The sequence below is a fragment of the Oreochromis niloticus genome, linkage group LG11 (assembly GCF_001858045.2).
Source record: "Oreochromis niloticus isolate F11D_XX linkage group LG11, O_niloticus_UMD_NMBU, whole genome shotgun sequence".
In the NCBI taxonomy this organism is placed as follows: Eukaryota; Metazoa; Chordata; class Actinopteri; order Cichliformes; family Cichlidae; genus Oreochromis; species Oreochromis niloticus.
In genome coordinates, this window is record NC_031976.2 from 37545384 (window position 1) to 37563506 (window position 18123).

General features: G+C 46.1%; 2 protein-coding genes across 3 annotated transcripts; both read left to right on the forward strand.

Moving 5' to 3' along the window:
• The first annotated feature begins 714 nt into the window (after positions 1–714).
• On the forward strand, positions 715–8461 carry LOC109204139 (gamma-aminobutyric acid type B receptor subunit 2). 2 transcript variants are annotated; one of them, XM_019364411.2, is made up of 14 exons: positions 715–2094; positions 3430–3567; positions 3639–3809; positions 4765–4866; positions 4971–5036; positions 5231–5419; positions 5957–6190; positions 6332–6392; positions 6535–6615; positions 6805–6955; positions 7031–7163; positions 7602–7700; positions 7858–7979; positions 8345–8461. In XM_019364411.2, exons 1-13 carry the CDS (start codon positions 1849–1851, stop codon positions 7957–7959), a joined length of 1773 nt encoding a protein of 590 aa, XP_019219956.1. In that variant the 5' UTR covers positions 715–1848; the 3' UTR covers positions 7960–7979; positions 8345–8461. The 2 variants fall into 2 exon arrangements, with proteins under 2 accessions (XP_019219956.1, XP_019219957.1); XM_019364412.2 differs by having other exon boundaries at positions 7861–7979.
• Positions 8353–15966, forward strand: LOC106097692 (gamma-aminobutyric acid type B receptor subunit 2). Its single transcript, XM_019364416.2, has 6 exons — positions 8353–8455; positions 9309–9536; positions 9894–10022; positions 10839–10920; positions 11008–11110; positions 15569–15966. The coding sequence occupies exons 1-6, from the start codon at positions 8408–8410 to the stop codon at positions 15711–15713; spliced, it is 735 nt and encodes a 244-aa protein (XP_019219961.1). The 5' UTR covers positions 8353–8407; the 3' UTR covers positions 15714–15966.
• Positions 15967–18123: the final 2157 nt, after the last annotated feature.

Sequence of the window (18123 nt, forward strand, 5' to 3'; positions counted from 1 at the left end):
CAGCAAAAGATGCAAACTCAGCAGCCTGCAACAAGTGCTTTAAGCTGATACTGTGATACTGTCAAAGGAGGTAACACCTCAAATCTGATGAAACACCTGGCGACGCATAGTGGTTTTTTTTAAAAGCCGAGAAATGCGCCGTGTTTGATAGCTTGCTGCGAGACCTCACACCGTGCACATCTACTGCGGGTGTGGTGCCTGTTATCGGACCCGGAGTTTGCAACATCCCCCAAAAACCTGAAGAGTAGAGTCCTGGCCCCTAGCCCTGTCAGCGTAGCAGAAATGATGAGGATGATGATGGCAGCAGCAGCCGTTCTTCTCTGCGCGAGTAGCTTCATGTTGTTCGTGTGTAATTAACGTTGAGTACGCTAACCACATTATTACATTAATGCATGTAAGGTGAACTAGCAAACACCGTCGTAGTTACATGCGGCTGTCTTCTTGTTTGATGGCAGATGCTCCCTTCACCCTGGCCAAAAAGGCTAAAATGACCAAAGAAAAAGTGGGAAACAGTTAAACATGAGAGGTTTTTGGACAAAGTTTGTGTTTTTTCCATTGTTTAAGCACTGCTTCCAGCCAAGAGTGATACCATATATGCCCTATAGCTGCAGAAAAGGCTAACATTGTTATCTTTTTACAAAAAAACAGCTGAACATGAGAGGTTTTTGGACCAATTTTGTGTTCTCCATTCTTTAAGCACCGGTTTGAGCACCGTTTAAGCACCGGCACCGTTTCAAAAGTACCGGTTTGGCACCGGTATCGAATAAAACCTAAACGATACCCATCCCTACACACTACCATAGAATAAGAAATGTATGCAAAGTGTGCTCGGGTTTCGAGAGTGGGTGTGATTTGCTGAAAGGTCAAAGGTGGGATTCCCCAAATCACAGTGCTGGAAACGTGCTGAGAAGAAGAGCTGCAGCGTTCAGGCAGCAGACTGTCAGGTTAACGGGAGCTCACTGCCTGCTGGGTGGCAGGCAGGTGCACACCTGAGCCTCTGTTAGTCATACACGACGCTGTAAAGCAGGGGTGGGGAACTCCAGGCCTCGAGGGCCGGTCTCCTGCAGGTGTTAGATGTGTCAGCTGGTTTGAACGGCTAAATGACCTCAACATGTCTTAAAGTTCTCCAGAGGCCTGATAACGAACTAACCATGTGATCCAGGTGTGTTGACCCAGGGTGAGATCTAAACCCTGCAGGGCAGCCGCCCCGGCAACTGTTGGTGTGATTTGGTGTTGTATAAATAAAAGCATTGAAACTGAATTGAGGACAAAAGCCTGGAGTTCATCTCAGGAGGTGGGCCGGCTGTCGTCTCCTTTACAGATTTACAAAATCCAAATCTTTAATCCAAAGCAGGGACCGAACAGGTGGAGGCGGTCGGCATAGTGAAGAAACCGGGTCACATGATCACACGTAAGGAGTACCAACATGCAGCTGCCTCGAAACCTGATGAGGGGAAGTGTGTATGCTGAGCAGGTAACTGAAGAAAAGTGAAACTAAAGAGGGCGGGGACAGGAAGTGACACTGACCCAGGACCACAAAACCAAACAGGAAGTGGATTCAAAGAGAAACTGAGCTGGATGAACTCTGCTGTTCTCCATGCAGCCCTTTGAATCTGCCTCCCTGAGTTCATCTGAGTTCAGCATGCAGGCTTGAAGCTGTGTGTGTGTGTGTGTGTGTGTGTGTGTGTGTGTGTGTGTGTGTGAGCAGTCTGCTGGTGATCCCGGTGGCATCTTGTGTTGCTCTTGATCCTTTTATCTCTTCGGTCGGCCTCCTCGGGCTGTCAGCTGCTTACAGCACAAGAGGATTACTCAGAGTTTTCCTGCAGGCGTCTGCAGGCGGAGTGGGGAATGGGTCGGTTTGGACAGGTACAGGAGGGGTTGGGGTTGCTCCTGGTCTTCTGGCTGACGGCGGGGCCGGCTCAGGGTCGGCACCCTCTGCCCGTGCTGTGGCTGATGCCGGTCGGCTCCGGGTCGGGCGGGGAGAACCTGACGGCGGGCGTGGCTCCGGCTGTAAGACTGGCTCTGCAGGACCTGAAGAAACAACCACCACCGCTGGGGAACTATGAGATCCAGCTCCAGTTGCTGGACTCACAGGTGGGTCTCAGACCTGGGATGATTAGCTGCTCCTATGGGGGTAAAACGCAGCAACTTTTCAGTCAGGAAGATGCTCCAGCTCCTGCATCCTGCTCCTTTTTTTTTCACTAATGCAACTATAATTTACAAAAGCAGTCATGTTTTATTCAGAAAGACCTGAAACCTACCAGGAAAGTGTTACTCTGCTCAGAGCACATAGACTTCTATAAGAGGAGTCGCCCCCTGCTGGTCATAGAAAGAATGTTAAAGTTAAAACAAGTTCAGCGTTAGCTTCATTTAGAAGCTGTGCCCATGTTTATTTACAGTTTATAGTTCATGGTGCATTCAGGGGCCCCTGGGAAACAGGAATATCTGCAAAGGCTTTTAAATGTAGTAAATTTTCTATTTGATTTTTTTCCCTGTGTTGGAACAAATGCATCTGTTATTATTCTCTTACTTTCACTGCAGAATTTCACACAGCAAAGCAAAATATAAATTAATAAAATAAATAAATTCTTTAACTTTTCACCAAAAATAGATCAGTAGCAGCTGATTTTACTTTCAGCCTCATTGTATCTCACAAACTATCAAACATGCACATTTTTTAAATGTGGACTCTAAATCGACCACGTGCAGCACTGCTGAGGAGGATAAATGTTGATACAGAAACTCCACTTGCCCCATGACAGGCTCAGCTCAGTGCTGAGTGAGGGACTGACTTCATGAAACATTTCTAACCTGCTGGCAGTCGTTTCAGTCTGACTGGAGATAAACCGAGCTGAAGCCTCTGGGAGATTTTGCACTTGCCGGCAGAGGTCCCGACACCTGACTGAGAGGCTTTATGTTGGTAATGGACAAACAAAAGATCTGAATGTAAAAGGAAACGTTATCCAAAAAGTTTCTTGACGCGTCATCCAGGTGAGGACATCCCAAAAAGTAAATTCTGTTCATCTGGAAGTTTTCAGTGATGTTATTGAAGCCATTCCCCAACTGTCTGTGAGTGGTGCTCATGACTTTTGATCAGTGGTCATGAAAATATGCAGATTAATGATAAAGTAACTGACCTCACAGCCACGACGCTGACGCGGACACTCAGTAAAACCTGCAGTCAGCTGAGACTGAAGAGCTCCCGCTGAAGACGTCCACATCAACAGAATCAACCTTTTCGGACTTCTAAAAATATTTTGGGTCATATTCAGGTCCATTTTTTGAAGCCTACACCTGACACAGGTGGTGCTGCAAAGCTGAATAGATGGATGATGTTTCCGTTTAACCTCTGAGCCTGCTCCATGTTCTCATAGCTGAAACATGCATGAACTCAGCCCCACGTCACATCTATTCTTACCTGTCTTCCAGTGCGACCCCGCTAAAGCGCTCAAAGCCCTGTTTGACGCCGTGTGGGCGGGGCCCCAGTACCTGCTGCTGTTTGGAGGGGTGTGTCCACCTGTGACAGCGCTCATCGCTCGCGCTCTTCCGGCGCTTGGCCTGGTGCAGGTGCTGACCTCAGCCTCACGCTGGTGACGTAATGCAGCCGTGTGTATGACAGGTAACTTCTACTTTCCCAGGTGTCTTTTGCGGCCTCGGCTCCCGGCTTGTCCAACAGGAAGTTGTACAGAAACCTGTTCAGCATGGTGCCGTCAGACCGAGTGCTCAACCAGGCCGCCGTGAAGCTGCTGCAGCGCTACAAGTGGACCAGAGTCGGCGTGGTCACGCAGGAAGGACCCAGACTCTCCGAGGTGAACGCTTCAGCATTAAACCTGCACTCCTTCTACTGCCCAGCAGGGGGCGTGTTTACTGGTCTATGAGAACATGAAACTACTGCTGACCTGATCTCTGAAGTCACTGAACGTCTTTCTGATGACTTTCTGGTCTCAGTGAGTTTAAGGTCTGACTGAATGAAACATGAAGTCAGAGGCTGTGGTTCCTCTGGGAGTCAGGAGGGCCGGATTTAAGGCAGCGTTTCATTCTGGTTACCAATCCTTTACCATGAGAGCGCGCTGTGTCCTCCGGCCTCTCACCTCCACCTCGAAAACTTAGGATCTCAATGATGAAAACAGCTGAACCTTCAAAAACAGGCTGTTGCTAACCAGGGGCTGATGTCACAATAACTATGTCCATCTTTTATATACAGTCTATAGTGGTGACTGAAATAATGAAGAGTTTCAGGAAACTCTGATATTGTGGAATTAACCACCATCATCAGTGCCTCTTATATTTATTTCATTTCTCTGAATCGGAGCTGCAGTTTGTAGAATTTTATTTAAAAATCCTAAATTCTAAAAACAGGAGCCAAGAGAGCACGATGAGCTCTGCCACTGCCAGGAGAGTAACAGGGGGTGAATAATAAAACACTTTTAGTCATGTTTTAAAGAAAGAAATTCTTTGTTTTCAGATTCACGTGTGAGAACTTTGCCTCTTCTGCCTTTTATGTTGTTCTATTTCTTATTTTCACTGTTGGTCAAACTAACCAGCCGATTTAAGTTGAAGGAATCTGAACTCTGTCTCTGATGAAACCTTTAAGGCTTAAAATGTACTTGCAGTTTTTTCACTTATGAAGTACTCACAGTACAACTACTATAAAGGAGAGGGACAGGTCTGTGAATGTTAGTGGAAAAAAGCCACGATGCGTCGAGCCTTCCTCATGATGAAGCAGCTGTGAGACATCACATCTGACTACTTTTATTTGTGCAGATGAAGAAGGATCTGATCAGACAGCTGCTGAAAGCCGGCGTTCACGTCGCCGTCACAGAAAGCCTCTCTGGAGACGTCTGCGGCCGCCTGAAGAAACTGAAGGTACGGGCGTCCGTTTACTTTTGCTCACTTCAGTCTCTTAGTGCAGTCAAAGCAGCTGAAGCTCATCCCAAACTCAAGGATTATTACTCGCTCTTATTTTGAAGGATGAGGACGTTCGCATCATCATCGCACAGCTGGAAGATGAAGCTGTGTCTGAGGTGTTCTGCTGTGTAAGTACACTACAGAGCCAAAAGTATGTGGACACACTTCAAGGGCCTTTTAGTCTTCCAGGTTTTCTGTAATAACATTTCTGGGTTTTCCAGATTTTTACGTAGAAGCCTGTGATGGACACGATCCTGACCTGGTGGATAATAAGAGGTTCAAACAGTCGAGCCTGTTTTCTTGTTTCCTCTGTGATGTTCAGGCGTACAGACTGAACCTGTTTGGAGCTCGGTACCAGTGGATCATCGCTGGCGGAGGAGCAGCTGGGTGGAGGCTGGGGTGGAAGTTTTCTGGCTGTACGGCCAACAGCCTCCTGGTGGCGGCAGACGGGTCCATCCGGCTGCAGGTCCGAGAGCTCGGCAACGCCAACACGCCGGGAGTCTCTGGACGGGTCAGAAACAGTTTGCACTGAAACAAACATGCAACAGTCAGGCTTGTAGAGCTGCAGGCAGCTGCTTTAGGCCACTGCTCTCCCTCAGACTGGATATGAAAGATGGCCCCACTGATGCTTTGTTGGCTTTTGCAGCGAGAAAGGATTACAGTGCGACACCAGGGAGGAGCTTTTTAGCAAACTGAACCCACAGACTGTGAGGGTTTCATCTACAAATGAAGCCAAAAACATGGGAGTCAAATTTATGGGTACTGACTCACTCAAAGTCGGCCTCAAGTGGTCATTAGTGGAACTGCAGGTTACGGCTTCAGGTTCCTCACAGCCCCCCGAATCTCTGCAGGACAGATGGAGAGTTAGCCTGAAATAGTAGTAATAATAATGATGATGATAATAACGATAATAATAATGATGATACAATAACTTTTATTTAGATATAGCACTCTTCGCAGGAGAAGAACCAAATTTAGCTTTAATCAAAGGACAACTTTTCCTCAGAATAAAGCAGAATGGTCCTTTAATGGTGGCCTTGTCCTGCAGACTCCTCAGGACTACCAGGACTCCTACCTCAGGCAGCTGATACAGGAGAGGTCAGAGGTCAGCTCGCTGTACTCCTTCGCCTATGATGCCGTTTGGGTGGTTGCCAGAGCTCTGAGCCAGGCGACGGAGGCGGCGAAACAGAGAGAGAAATACAGGAACGTGATGGTCAGCGAGGAGGAGGTGGCGAGGATGTTGCTGGAGGCCGTGAGAAGCACGCGGTTCGAAGGAGTCACAGTGAGCAGTCACACAGTAATGAGCGTCACTGAGAGGAAGTGGTCATCAGGCCTTTCAAAACAGAGCGTAGAGGTCCAGCTGGAAGGCCAACTCTCCTTTTTCCCGGCGTGCGGCTCACCATGAACATGTTTGTGCTTTCAGGGTCCAGTTTTCTTTCGGAACGGGGAGAGAATGACGTCGATCGAGCTGGTCCAGTTTCAAGGTGCCAAAGATCCCTAAATTAATTTGTTATAAACAATGATACCATGCTATATCATCTTTGTGCTATATCACCGTCAGTCTGGCTCATAAAGAAAGATTTCATGCTACGTCACAGAATCTATGATGTGTGTGTGTGTGCTCAGTCAGCAGTGGTGTCCTGGTGGGGGAGTTCAATACCAGCACCCAACAACTCCGCCTGATACACCACCTGCTCAGGTTCAAAGGTCAGAAACTAAACTTTACATTTTATTTTGAAAGGCATCAAAACTGGAAGTGACACTGAAGAGATGAAGAGTTAAAATGAGCTGTAAACCATTTGTTTTTGCTGTAAAGCTGCAGTGAATTACACCGTTAAAGCTGCTCGGTGACGATGAACCAAAGATAAACACTGATCAGATGTGCTGATGCTGCAGGTCCAGGACCAGCTAAAGACCAGCCTGCTGTCCTTCTGCAGCACCGTCACATCAGCCTCCTCCTGTACATCGTCATATCATCAGCTGCTGGTGTGACCGTCATCATCGCTCTGATCCTCCTCTTCTTCGTCATCATCAACCACAAACACCGGTATGGCGTCTGTAATTTCATCGACACGTTACAGCAAACACCGTCTGTGAGAAACTGAGTGCCCTCTGCCTGCAGGCGGCTCGGCTCAGGCGGTGCATCCCAGGACGAGCTGCTCCTGCTGGGCGTCCTGCTCTCCTCCTCCTCGGTGCTGTTTTCCGGCCTGGATGAAGCCTCGCTGTCGGACTGGATGTTTGGGGTTCTCTGTTCTGTGAGTTCCGCCTGACCTGAGTCTTACACGGCAACCACAAACTGATAACATACAGCTCTTTTTAACAGAGGGTGATGCAAAAAGGATTAAAGTATGTTGTGATGTGTGAAAGGTCCTCCCTGAAATATTTAATAATCATAATATATTATGAAAATTCCTCCTTAATATCTATCTATCCATTCTCTTCTGCCTGGAGCCTATCCCAGCAGGGACACCCTGAACAGGTCGCCAGTCTCTCACAGTGCTAACACACACAGAGACACAACCATTCACTTCACATTCACACCTTAAACTGTGGGAGGATGGGGGCGTACCCGGACAGGACTGACTCATTCCTGCCTCTGCTGGATGTTGGAGGAACTGCAGTTTATAATGCTTGAGGTTGGCCCTTCTCACAAACTGTATGATAAAATAATATTCTGGGTCCCGGCCCTGCAGGTCCGTCTGTGGACTCTCGCCGTGGGGCACACTGTGGGCTTTGCTGCGCTCTTCACTAAAACATGGAGAGTCTACTCGGTGTTCAGCATCAACCAGAAGGTAAGTCAGCTGCTACAGTCTGCTTGTAGTTTCTGAACTCCTGTGAACCTCAGACTGCACCTGGAAACACCAGGTTACAACATCCTAAAAGTCTTGTTTATGATTCATTTTTCCTGCTCTGTTTCTGTCTGTCGGTGTTTCTCTGTACATCCCACAGCAGAGCCGAGCGCCGCCAGCAGGCTGCGTCATATTCTGGTTATTCCTGGTGGACACGCTTGTTTTAACCTCCTGGCAAATCCTGGACCCCTCAGATGGGTGATGCTTCAGCATGACACAGAGGTCTTTAAATGCAAATATTTATTGTAATAACGGGAAAGGGGCTGATGGGAAATGCAGTCTTCGCAAAAAATTAGAAATAAAAATATATTTACTGTTTACTGCTTTGAGAAATTCTAAATAAATCCAAACCGCCATTATCCATCCGTCCGTCCGTCCGTCCGTCCGTCCATCCATTCACATCTGTCCATCAGTCCATTCATCGACTGACCATCCATCTGTCCATCTATCCGATCGACCATCCATCTGTCCATCCATCCATATCCAGCCTTGCTGCTGCAGAGTGGACCCTGACGCCTGCTGTAGATATAAACTGAATATCATTTGTTTGTGAGGACTGACGCAAACCAACTGTTCTGTGCTTTCAGGGCGACGCTGCTGATGAGGACGTTATTATCCGGCCGTACTCTGAACACTGCAGCAGTGTTAACATGGAGCTGTGGCTCACTGTGGTCTATGGATACAAAGGACCTCTCCTGGTCAGACTGTACAAGTCCTTATCAAATATCTGATATTACACTGCAGTTTAGGCCAAGTTGCAATCTTTAAGAACTATTATTATTTTTATTTTTAAAAGCATCACAATGTCTAGCTCAGCCTGTCCTAACAGGTCAGCTGATCCCAGCCGACATCAGCAGCTGAATGAGCTGAAACCCCACCGTGCATCTTTTTGGCACACCCTGTACGGACCAATCTGCTGCTCTGTTGTTACCGCCTCTGGCCTTAGCACCAAATATAAATTACTGCAGACGTAAGAAGTCCTAACTTGAGCCATCCTACCTCTATTTATTTTCTTCTTTATCTTTGCAGAGCCTCTTTAGCATCATAATAAAGAAGATTTATAATAAAAAAAACCAAAATGTTTTTTTTTTTAAATATAAGAATATAAGTTGCCTAACACCAGCATTTCTACTCCTGGACATTAAAACACATGCACACAGTACAGTTCACTGAAAAATGAGCAAGAAGAAAACAGTTTGTAGCCTCATTAGCACCCCCATGTGGCCATACTGTTCATCCCATGCCATAAAATTAGACTTTTAGTCCTAGGCAAGCATACATAATCAATTTTGAGACATCTGTGATAAATTAGATTTATTGGTAATCAATTAGAAAATCAATCAGTGATTGTGTTCTCACAGATTTATCAGTTTGAGGTTGTTTTTTAATAAGAAACACAAAGTTTCCGAACAAAAATAACAAAGAGTCGTCAAATAGCCATCCAAGACTGAGAGCTGCAGGATCAGAGCACCAGCAGTGGGAGATCAGCTCATCAGGAGGGTTACTGGAGGAATTTCTGCGCTTTGATAAAACCTGATGTTTTCTCTTCAGCTTCTCGGATGTTTCCTGGCCCTGAACATCTGGACCGCGGAGGTCAGCGAGCTGGCGGGCAGCGGCAAACACCTGGCGCTGAGCACGTTTGCCCTGACGGCGTTCAGCGTGTCGGGAGTGTCTGGATCGCTGCTGACGTCCCACGATCCTCCCGTTCAGTTCTGTGTGAGCAGCATCCTCATCCTCTGCTGCAACGTCTTCCTCCTGAGTGGGTGGTTCGCACCGAAGGTCAGTGTCACGCTTCGTGTTTTCATTCTTTCATTTAGACTTTGAGTCAAACGCAAACCCGCTGAGGGTTATGTCAGCGACAACTAAAAGACTCACGATCGAGAGATCTGCTGTCCGCAGTTTAGGTCACACCGACAGATGCTGCACATCTGGCAGGACCGATGCTGCGTGTTGGACTCTTGCTTGTTTTGGCAGTGAGCTAATGTTACCCAACAGGAGGCCATAACAGGCTGGAGGGCAGTCAGCTGTTAGGTTGCTGCTTCTTCTCAAACACAGACAGATGCAGACATCACTGTTTTCGTGGCTGCTCCTTCATCACACATGAACGATGATGAGGTACCTGTTGTTTACTTGCAGATTGTGTTTGTGTGCTGGAGCGGCGGCGGCAGCCTGCAGCAGGCGTCCGGGCTGCAGGGTGATGCTGCACAGGAAGATGAAGACCAGCTGAGCAGGTTAAATCAGCAGCTCAAGAGTGAAAGTGCACAGGTGAAGCCTTACACCAACCTTTGTGAACAGTCAGCCGCAGCGAGAGACTAGAAGCACAACACAGAAGGAACATTTAGTATAACCGACGCCTGTTTTTCCTTCCTTCCAATCAAATTTTATGAAGTTTGAAGATTTAGCAACCTTTTTTCTCCACTTTCACTTATTTGTTGGACAAAGACAGTTTTTGTCGTTTTGCCTCTGTACACAACCAAAACTATAAAAACCTTCTACCACACATCGATTTTAAATCTAATAATGAAGATGTGAGTAAAGTGCAGACTTCCACTTTGAATTCAATGGGTTTCAAATATTGCATTAACTGTTTATGATTTACAGCCATGTTTACACATTCACTGACGCTGAGAGTCAAAGTTTGTTGGACAATGGACTGATGAGCAGTTTCAGTTTGATCCTGGTAGTTCAGGGTAAATGAAGCAGATAAACTGAAGTTTATTCAAAGTGTTGAATTAGTATTTTATAGCTTTCACACACAAACATCACAAAATGTAACCAAGCCAAGTCTGAAAACAGAGATCTGTAGAAGAAAATGTCTCTCATTCCTACACAGTTCATGCAAAGTTGTTTTTTAATTCCTTAAATTAAAACTGAACATCTGGACTTTGATCTGTTATTTAAAACTCACTGTGGTGGTGTAGAGAGGCGGAGCTATAGCAAATTATAGGCTTAAGTGTGTTTAACTACTTACATGGAACTTCACTGAGACTTAATCTGTCTGCGCTTTATTAAATATTTGTTGGATTTTCATGTCTTATTCCCAGATGTGGTTTTTTATGTGTGTGGGGGGTTTTTTTGCAGCTGGATGTGGAAATAGAAATCTTCAGAATGGAGCTTTCTGAGACATCAGCGATGTTTCAGCATCTGATGAGAGACCAACACGGTAATCATCACTCACTCTGAGAGTAAAAACATATGTACTCTTCAGTGTGATTCATGATAAGTAGATAAAAACATTTTTCCTGTGAAGCAGCTGGAATTGGATCAGTGACTCATGAAGCTCAGATCTGTACGGAAAACAGAAACAGCGAGAGCGAAGCCTCAACCCTGAAAGACATCAACTCACCCGAACAGTGAGTCCAACACACACAACATCTGAGAGAAACCTGTCGAACATTTTCTAGCTCACATGTGTCTTTAAAGTGAAACATGTATCAATAATTGACATTTTCTGGAAGCCCCACAGGATCTTAGCTCGGTCATTCTCCACCACCCTAGGGGGCGTCTCCCATTTTGACCTTGGGACTTCCAGGCCATACTCGGCACAGATGGTAAATGGCCTGTATTTGTATAGCGCTTTACTTAGTCCCTAAGGACCCCAAAGCGCTTTACACATCCAGTCATTCACCCATTCACACACTGGTGATGGCAGCTACATTGTAGCCACAGCCACCCTGGGGCGCACTGACAGAGGCGAGGCTGCCGGACACTGGCACCGCCCTCTGACCACCACCAGTAGGCAACGGGTGAAGTGTCTTGCCCAAGGACACAACGACCGAGACTGTCGGAGCCGGGGCTCGAACCGGCAACCTTCCGATTACAAGACGAACTGCCAACTCCTGAGCCGCGATCGTCATAGTATACAGATGTTCCTGTATACTATGCCGTGCCCCCGTCCTGTCTTTCAGTCCAGCTTTGTCCAGCCAGTGGTACATACTGTGCAGGGGCCTGTCCTTGCGTGATGGTTCCTCCTCTTCCTCCTCTTTCTTGGATTTCTGCTGCCGGAGGTATTCACTGAACATGTGGTCGGTTAGGGCCATCTTCCTGATTTACTTGTGGATGTTCGTTGTCTCATCCTGGACTCTGACACTGACACTTACTGCCTCTGTGTCCTTGTTTTCACTTAGTGTACAGTCTCAGGGTGCTGTTTTGGGGGTGAAACCCTCCATGCATGGTGAGGAGCTTCCTTGTCTTTATGTCAGTGGCTTCTATCTCCTCCTTTGACCAGCTTATTATCCCAGCAGGGTACCTGATCACGGGCAGGGCGTAGGTGTTGATAGCCCGTATCTTGCTCTTACCATTCAGCTGACTCCTCAGCAATGTTCCCTCTAAGCTGCGCACGTGCGCAATTGCGCACTGCTGGCACGGTCTCTGCGCACAGAAAATCTGCGTTGCACACACAAAAAAAAAAAAAATCTAACCTGAATTGAAATTAAAATTAAAACTTTAACAATTCTGTTTTGCAGTGTTAGTCAGTAAGTGACTGGCTGTTCCTGTATGGGATTAGAACGATGCCACCTTATCCCATAGTCCAGCCAATGATGCGATTCACATTCGTATATACGCAGCCAATCAGCGTCGCTGACAGGCTATGACAGCGTCCTTATGTGCCGACACCGGTGTTTTAGCTAGCAAAGCGTCGTGCCTGATGTGCAGTGAAGCCACATTAATGACAACGTGTCCAACCGTTGGAGATGTGAGCAGGACAGACGGAACAACTGACAGAAAAAGTGTGGACTTTATACCAGTTTTTAAATTGTGTTGATCGGCCACGTAAAACCAGAGTTATGATAAAAATATCTGCAATGTTTGGTTTTCTTCCTGAATACTGTCGTTGTTTATATTTACTGCAGGAATAAACGGTAAAAACGGCGTTTTATAAGGAAAACGCTCGAAAGCCTGTGAGCAAAAACAAACCCCCCCACCCTTTCCTATTGGTCGAAAAAAGTACCGTGTCGACCAATCAAAAAATGATATGGCAACGTGGCATCTAGTTGTTAAGAAACGGGGGGAAGTTTTAGGAGTGACGGCGGTGTTCTGAGATGTGAGAGATTTGAGACGTTTAGCGCAAATCTTGTGTAGTTAGTGTGTAGTTAGTGTGTAGTTAGTGTGTAGTGTAGTCAATAGTTTTGTTGTGTGTGTCAGAACAATGAGGCGGCTGCTGAATGTTACAGGTGTTACAGCAGTGATACATCTCCTGTTGTCAGGCCTGCAGGTATCAGGCTGTTGTTCTCCTTTATCTCATAGTGGACAGAAATTATTTTTTGGAGTGGCACAAATAATTTGTGTGGCATCAGATTTGATGCAGAACAGCTGATTGTTCTGTAAATAGTTTGAAATGTTTATTTAAAAATGCCTTGGCTGCATTAAAAAAAACTTTGTTGTTTGCCAAACTGAGTTACTTTTTTGAAGTAGTAACTATATAATTAATTGCCCAGCATTGGTCATTATATCCTGTATTTTGCAGACAGAGAGTTACAGACTCTCTCACAGACCACAGACTCATAATACAAGTCAGAGCTTTATGAAAAAAAAGAAAAGAAAGAAAGTTGTGTTTTCAAAATTGGAGTTCAAGTTATTTTTACTTCCAATAGTGTTAACATACTACACAGGTCATGAACAGGATTTTTTACATTTTCATTGTAAGTGGGCTAAAGCAGTTAATTAAAAGGAGTCTAACATAAATGTAAATGCTGTAATTTGATTATTTTAATAAACCATGTAACTTGGATGGATTAGATGCTGGCGTGACCACAGTGCACACGTCTGATGTCGCTCACAGTGGTCCAAGGGACGCTCAGGGAGTTTGTGTGTTCGCTCAGAAACGTGAAATATTAGAGGGAACATTGGTCCTCAGTACTTGCCTGACCCTCTGCAGGTACTTGGTGGTTTCTTAGTGGCCTCTTCATGGTTTCCTTCTGCCCGTGGGATTCCCAGGTACTTGTAGCTGTCTTCTATGTCTATGGGATTGTACTTGTGGAAGTTTAGACTACCGTCCCTCTCTTTGTTACCATCCGACTATACTTCTCCAGTCTGAACGACATTCCAATGTCATTGCTGTATAGCCTGGTGGTGTGGATCAGTGAATCGATGTCTCGTTCACTCTTGGCATACAGCTTGATGTCATCCATGTACAGGAGGTGGCTGACAACTGCTCCATTGCGTAGTCGGTATCCGTAGCCAGTCTTGTCAGTGATCTCACTGAAGGGATTCAGGCCTATGCAGAACAGCAGAGGGGACAGAGCATCTCCTTGGTAGATCCTGCACTTGATGCTGACTTGTGCTATGGGCTTGAAGTTGGCCTCTAATGTGGTCTGTCACCACCCTCTTTGAGTTCCTGATGAAGGCTCTTAGGGTCCTGTTGATCTTGTACAGTTCTAGGCATTCCAGGATCCCGGTGTGGGGCATTGAGTCATAGGCCTTCTTGTAATCAATCCAGGCAGTGCACAGGTTGGTCAGTTTGGTCTTGCAGTCTCGGCTGACTGCTCGGTCTACCAGTAGCTGGTATTTCTCCTCTTTTGTATTCCTGCCTATTTTTTTCGGTGCTCTGCTCATGTATTGAGCCATGTGTCTTTTCATCTTAGCCTCTGTGATGCCTGGCAGGTTCTTCGACGTGGTACTGAGGTAGATTATTGGCCAGTTGTATGGGACCGGTCCCTTTTGGGGTCCTTGAGGATCAGGACTGTCCCACCTTCAGTTAGCCATTCCAGGTGTCTCTCATTGATTAGCAGGCGGTTCGTTTGTGCTCCCAGACGCTAATGGAGTGCAGTCAACTTCTTTAGCCAGTAGGTGTCAGTCTTGTCCAACTCGTCATATTGCAGACCCTTTTTTGGTTGTCTGCCACTGTGATGGTTACTGGTCCCTGTTCAGGGAGGTTGCTGTGCTCTGCTCTCAGATCCACTAAGGCATTGTTGTTATATTCTGCGTCCTTCTCCCATATGCTCTTCCAGTATTGCCCCATTTCCAGCCTTGGTGGTGCTGTTCTCATATTGTTCTCCTGCCACTGAGAGTACACCTTGGCTGGTTCTGTGGAGAACCTAGAGAGAGAGAGATTTCCTGCCTTCGATCTCTCTGGTGTACCTCTTTAGCCAAAGCTGTGAGTTTTTGCTTGGCAGTTTCCAAGGTCTCAGGTATGGACTGCTTGCTGTACTTCTTAGGCACCCCTTTCTTCATCACACCTTTCTGCAGCTCTGATAGCTGACTAACTTGCTTCCGTTCTACCTTGATCCTGGCCTCTAGTTTCCTTCTCCATGCTACTCCTTGTGGCTGTTCATCTTATAGCCAAGCATCTCCGTGAAAATTGCTGCCATTTTACAGCATTATCCTATTTCTGGTCAGCTTTTCTTGCACTCCACGCACCTTCAGTCACACTCACCAATCTCAGGTGAGGGTGATGATATCGCCCACCTGTCCTGGCTCCCCCTTGCTGTAGAATTTGTGTTGTACCTTATCAACCTCTAGTTGTGACAGCATTTACTTCTTGCAGATGTTGGTGCACTGAGCTACCAGATGTTTCGCTGTCAGTCTGCATGTTGGGTATCGAAGATTCCAGAGGTCTCATATCCTCTTCATGTTGGGGTTACTTGCGTAGCAGTATCCCAGCAGCGCCCTATCCTCATCTGAATATTAACATATTTCTGTGAATAATGAAATTTTCAAATTTCAGTGCAGTTTTCTTGCATAAATATAAACTTAAGGCAATCAGTTTCCTTAATAAATTTAGTTAACAGAAAATTACACATTAGAGGAACATGAATATTTGAAGTGTAAGAAGATTTACTGCTTCTCTTCCTGTCTGTGATTTCGGTCAGCATGCGTCGCCGTCTGTCTGTCCAGCTGCCCATCCTCCATCATTCCTACCTGCCCATGATCGGTGGCGTCAGCTCCAGCAGCTCCAGCCTGTTCAGCAGCCAGGAAGTCTTTGTCGATCAGCACAATAACTCCCTGTACACCTGATGGCAGGAAGCTGCAACTTTGACCTCCTTGGGAAAGATATATGGGACTTAATGCTGTTGCATACACAAATAAGCCAGAACATTAAAATCACCTGCCAGTATTTTCTGCTCTGCTTTTGAGGTGTGTTGGGGAGGCTGCTGCCATCTGGGAGTGCCACGCCCACTGCAGTGTAAACCCAAACCCTCAAAGTTCTTAAGTAATAGTAGTTTAAATACAAATGCTAAGATTCAAATAAATGGTGTTGATATTGAAAGAGTCAGTGAAAATAAATTTCTGGGGGTAATAATAGATGAAAAACTTAACTGAGAGCTCGCGTAAGGTATACTCATTCCAAAGTATCACGAAGCATTGCAATACTAAACAAGGCAAAGCAGGTATTAGACAGAACATCACTTCATATTCTCTACTGTTCACTGGTTTCACCATACTTAAGCTATTGTGCAGAGGTCTGGGGCAACAACTATAAAACCACATTACATTCACTTTTTACTCTTCAAAAAAAAGCAGTTCGAATCATCCACAATGCAGGTTATAGGGGACATACGAACTCACTATTTTTGCAGTCTGAAATATTGAAAATTGACGATCTAGTGAGATTCCAAACACCACAAATTCTATTCAAAGCAAAAAATAAAGAACTGCCAGGTAATATTCAGAGTATGTTGTTTTTTGAAAGAAGGAAGTTATAATTTAAGGGTTTTTTGTAACTTCAAAACAGGGAACATACGTACTACAAGAAAAAGCACCCTTTTAGTTTTTTACTTATTTTTTGCTCTGGTTTACATTCCAAACTCCTCTAGTTTTATAGTCTACAACAGCAGATCACTTGTAAACATCGGTGACAAGGTTGCACATTTATTCTTGGACACTTTTAAACCCGACCCATCCTTGCCGCCAGAGATACTACACGGCGCCGAGAACAACAAAGGACGGGCCGCTCATCCAAGGCGTAGAACAAAGAAGCGCCGGGGGAAACGTGCTGGTGTTTGGAACAGACTGAGACAGCAGGCGCTTCGCGCACCACTGCCCAGCATTCTACTGGCCAACGTACAATCACTGGAGAACAAGCTCGATGACCTAAGAGCAAGAGTCACCTTCCAACGTGACATGAGGGACTGCAACATTCTGTGCTTCACGGAGACATGGCTGACCCCCACCGTGCCGGACCAGGCCGTAACTCCGCCGGACTCATCCTTTGTGCTCCGTGCGGACAGAACGGCAGAATCAAACAAAACCAAAGGTGGAGGAGCGTGTTTCATGGTAAACAGAAAGTGGTGTGATGCCAGGAGCATTTCTACTCGTTCCAGCAGCTGCTCGCCACATCTGGAATTCCTGAGCATTAAGTGCCGCCCTTTCTATCTGCCCCGTGAGTTCACCTCGGTCATCGCCACGGTGGTCTACATCCCACCCCAAGCGGAAACAGGTATGGCTTTGTCTGAACTACATGATGTGCTGAGTTCGCTTCAAAACAAGGACCCGGGCGCAGCCCTCATTGTAACAGGAGACTTTAATAAAGCGAACCTCGGACAAGTCATGCCAAACTTTTACCAGCATGTCTCGTGTCCGACGAGGGGGGACCGAATTTTGGATCACTGCTACACACCATACAAGCAGGGCTACAAAGCTGTCTCACACCCGGCTTTTGGGAAGTCTGACCACAACGCCATCTTCCTCATTCCCCAGTATAAACAAAACATACAGAGGAAAGAAGTAACCACGAGGGAGGTGAAACGTTGGTCTGCCCAATCAGAAGCTACGCTACAGGATGCGCTCAACTACGTAGACTGGGACCTGTTCAGAGCATGCGCAGTCGACATCAACGAGTTTACGGAAGTAGCAGTAAGCTTCATCAATATGCTAGCGGAGGAGATTATCCCCACTGCGAGAGTCACCACATTCCCTAACCAGAAACCGTGGATGGACAGATCGATCCGCGCTGCAGTAAACGCCAGGACCACCACCTACAACGCGGGTCTCGCCACTGGCGATATGAGCGCCTACAGGCGGGTGGGAAAGAACCATGAAAGAGTAGTCAGTTTTTCTTAGATTCCCAACTGAATGAAGGGACCTGAAAGTATCTCCATGGCAGCCATAATAACAGCTCAGCTTAGCTTGTTCTGAAGTTCTTTTCTTGTGTGAAGTGTTTTGTAACATGGGCTTATAAATGTAGCTTTTTTTAATTCGGTGAAATGCAGTCATACTCGGTCTTTCAGCATAAATGTTGAAAGCCTTAGTAAAATGGATGGAAAATATGAATGAACAGCAGTGTAAGCAACATTTCTTAATACAAGCATTTCATGTCATGCTTGGTTATACAGTCTACATAAAACAACATGGTAAGAGGGACAAGTATCTGAGTTATGCTTCAACAAAGCAGCTACATGTAAGAAACAATTGCTGTGACACTATT

Coding starts and splice junctions, on each gene's coding strand:
- LOC109204139 (XM_019364411.2), top strand. CDS start 1,849: ATGGGTCGGTTTGGACAGGTACAGGAGGGGTTGGGGTTGCTCCTGGTC. Junction 2,095..3,429: donor TCCAGTTGCTGGACTCACAG/GTGGGTCTCAGA, acceptor CCTGTCTTCCAG/TGCGACCCCGCTAAAGCGCT. Junction 5,037..5,230: donor TGTCTGAGGTGTTCTGCTGT/GTAAGTACACTA, acceptor TGTGATGTTCAG/GCGTACAGACTGAACCTGTT.
- LOC106097692 (XM_019364416.2), top strand. CDS start 8,408: ATGGAGCTGTGGCTCACTGTGGTCTATGGATACAAAGGACCTCTCCTG. Junction 10,921..11,007: donor TCTGATGAGAGACCAACACG/GTAATCATCACT, acceptor TTTCCTGTGAAG/CAGCTGGAATTGGATCAGTG. Junction 11,111..15,568: donor GACATCAACTCACCCGAACA/GTGAGTCCAACA, acceptor GATTTCGGTCAG/CATGCGTCGCCGTCTGTCTG.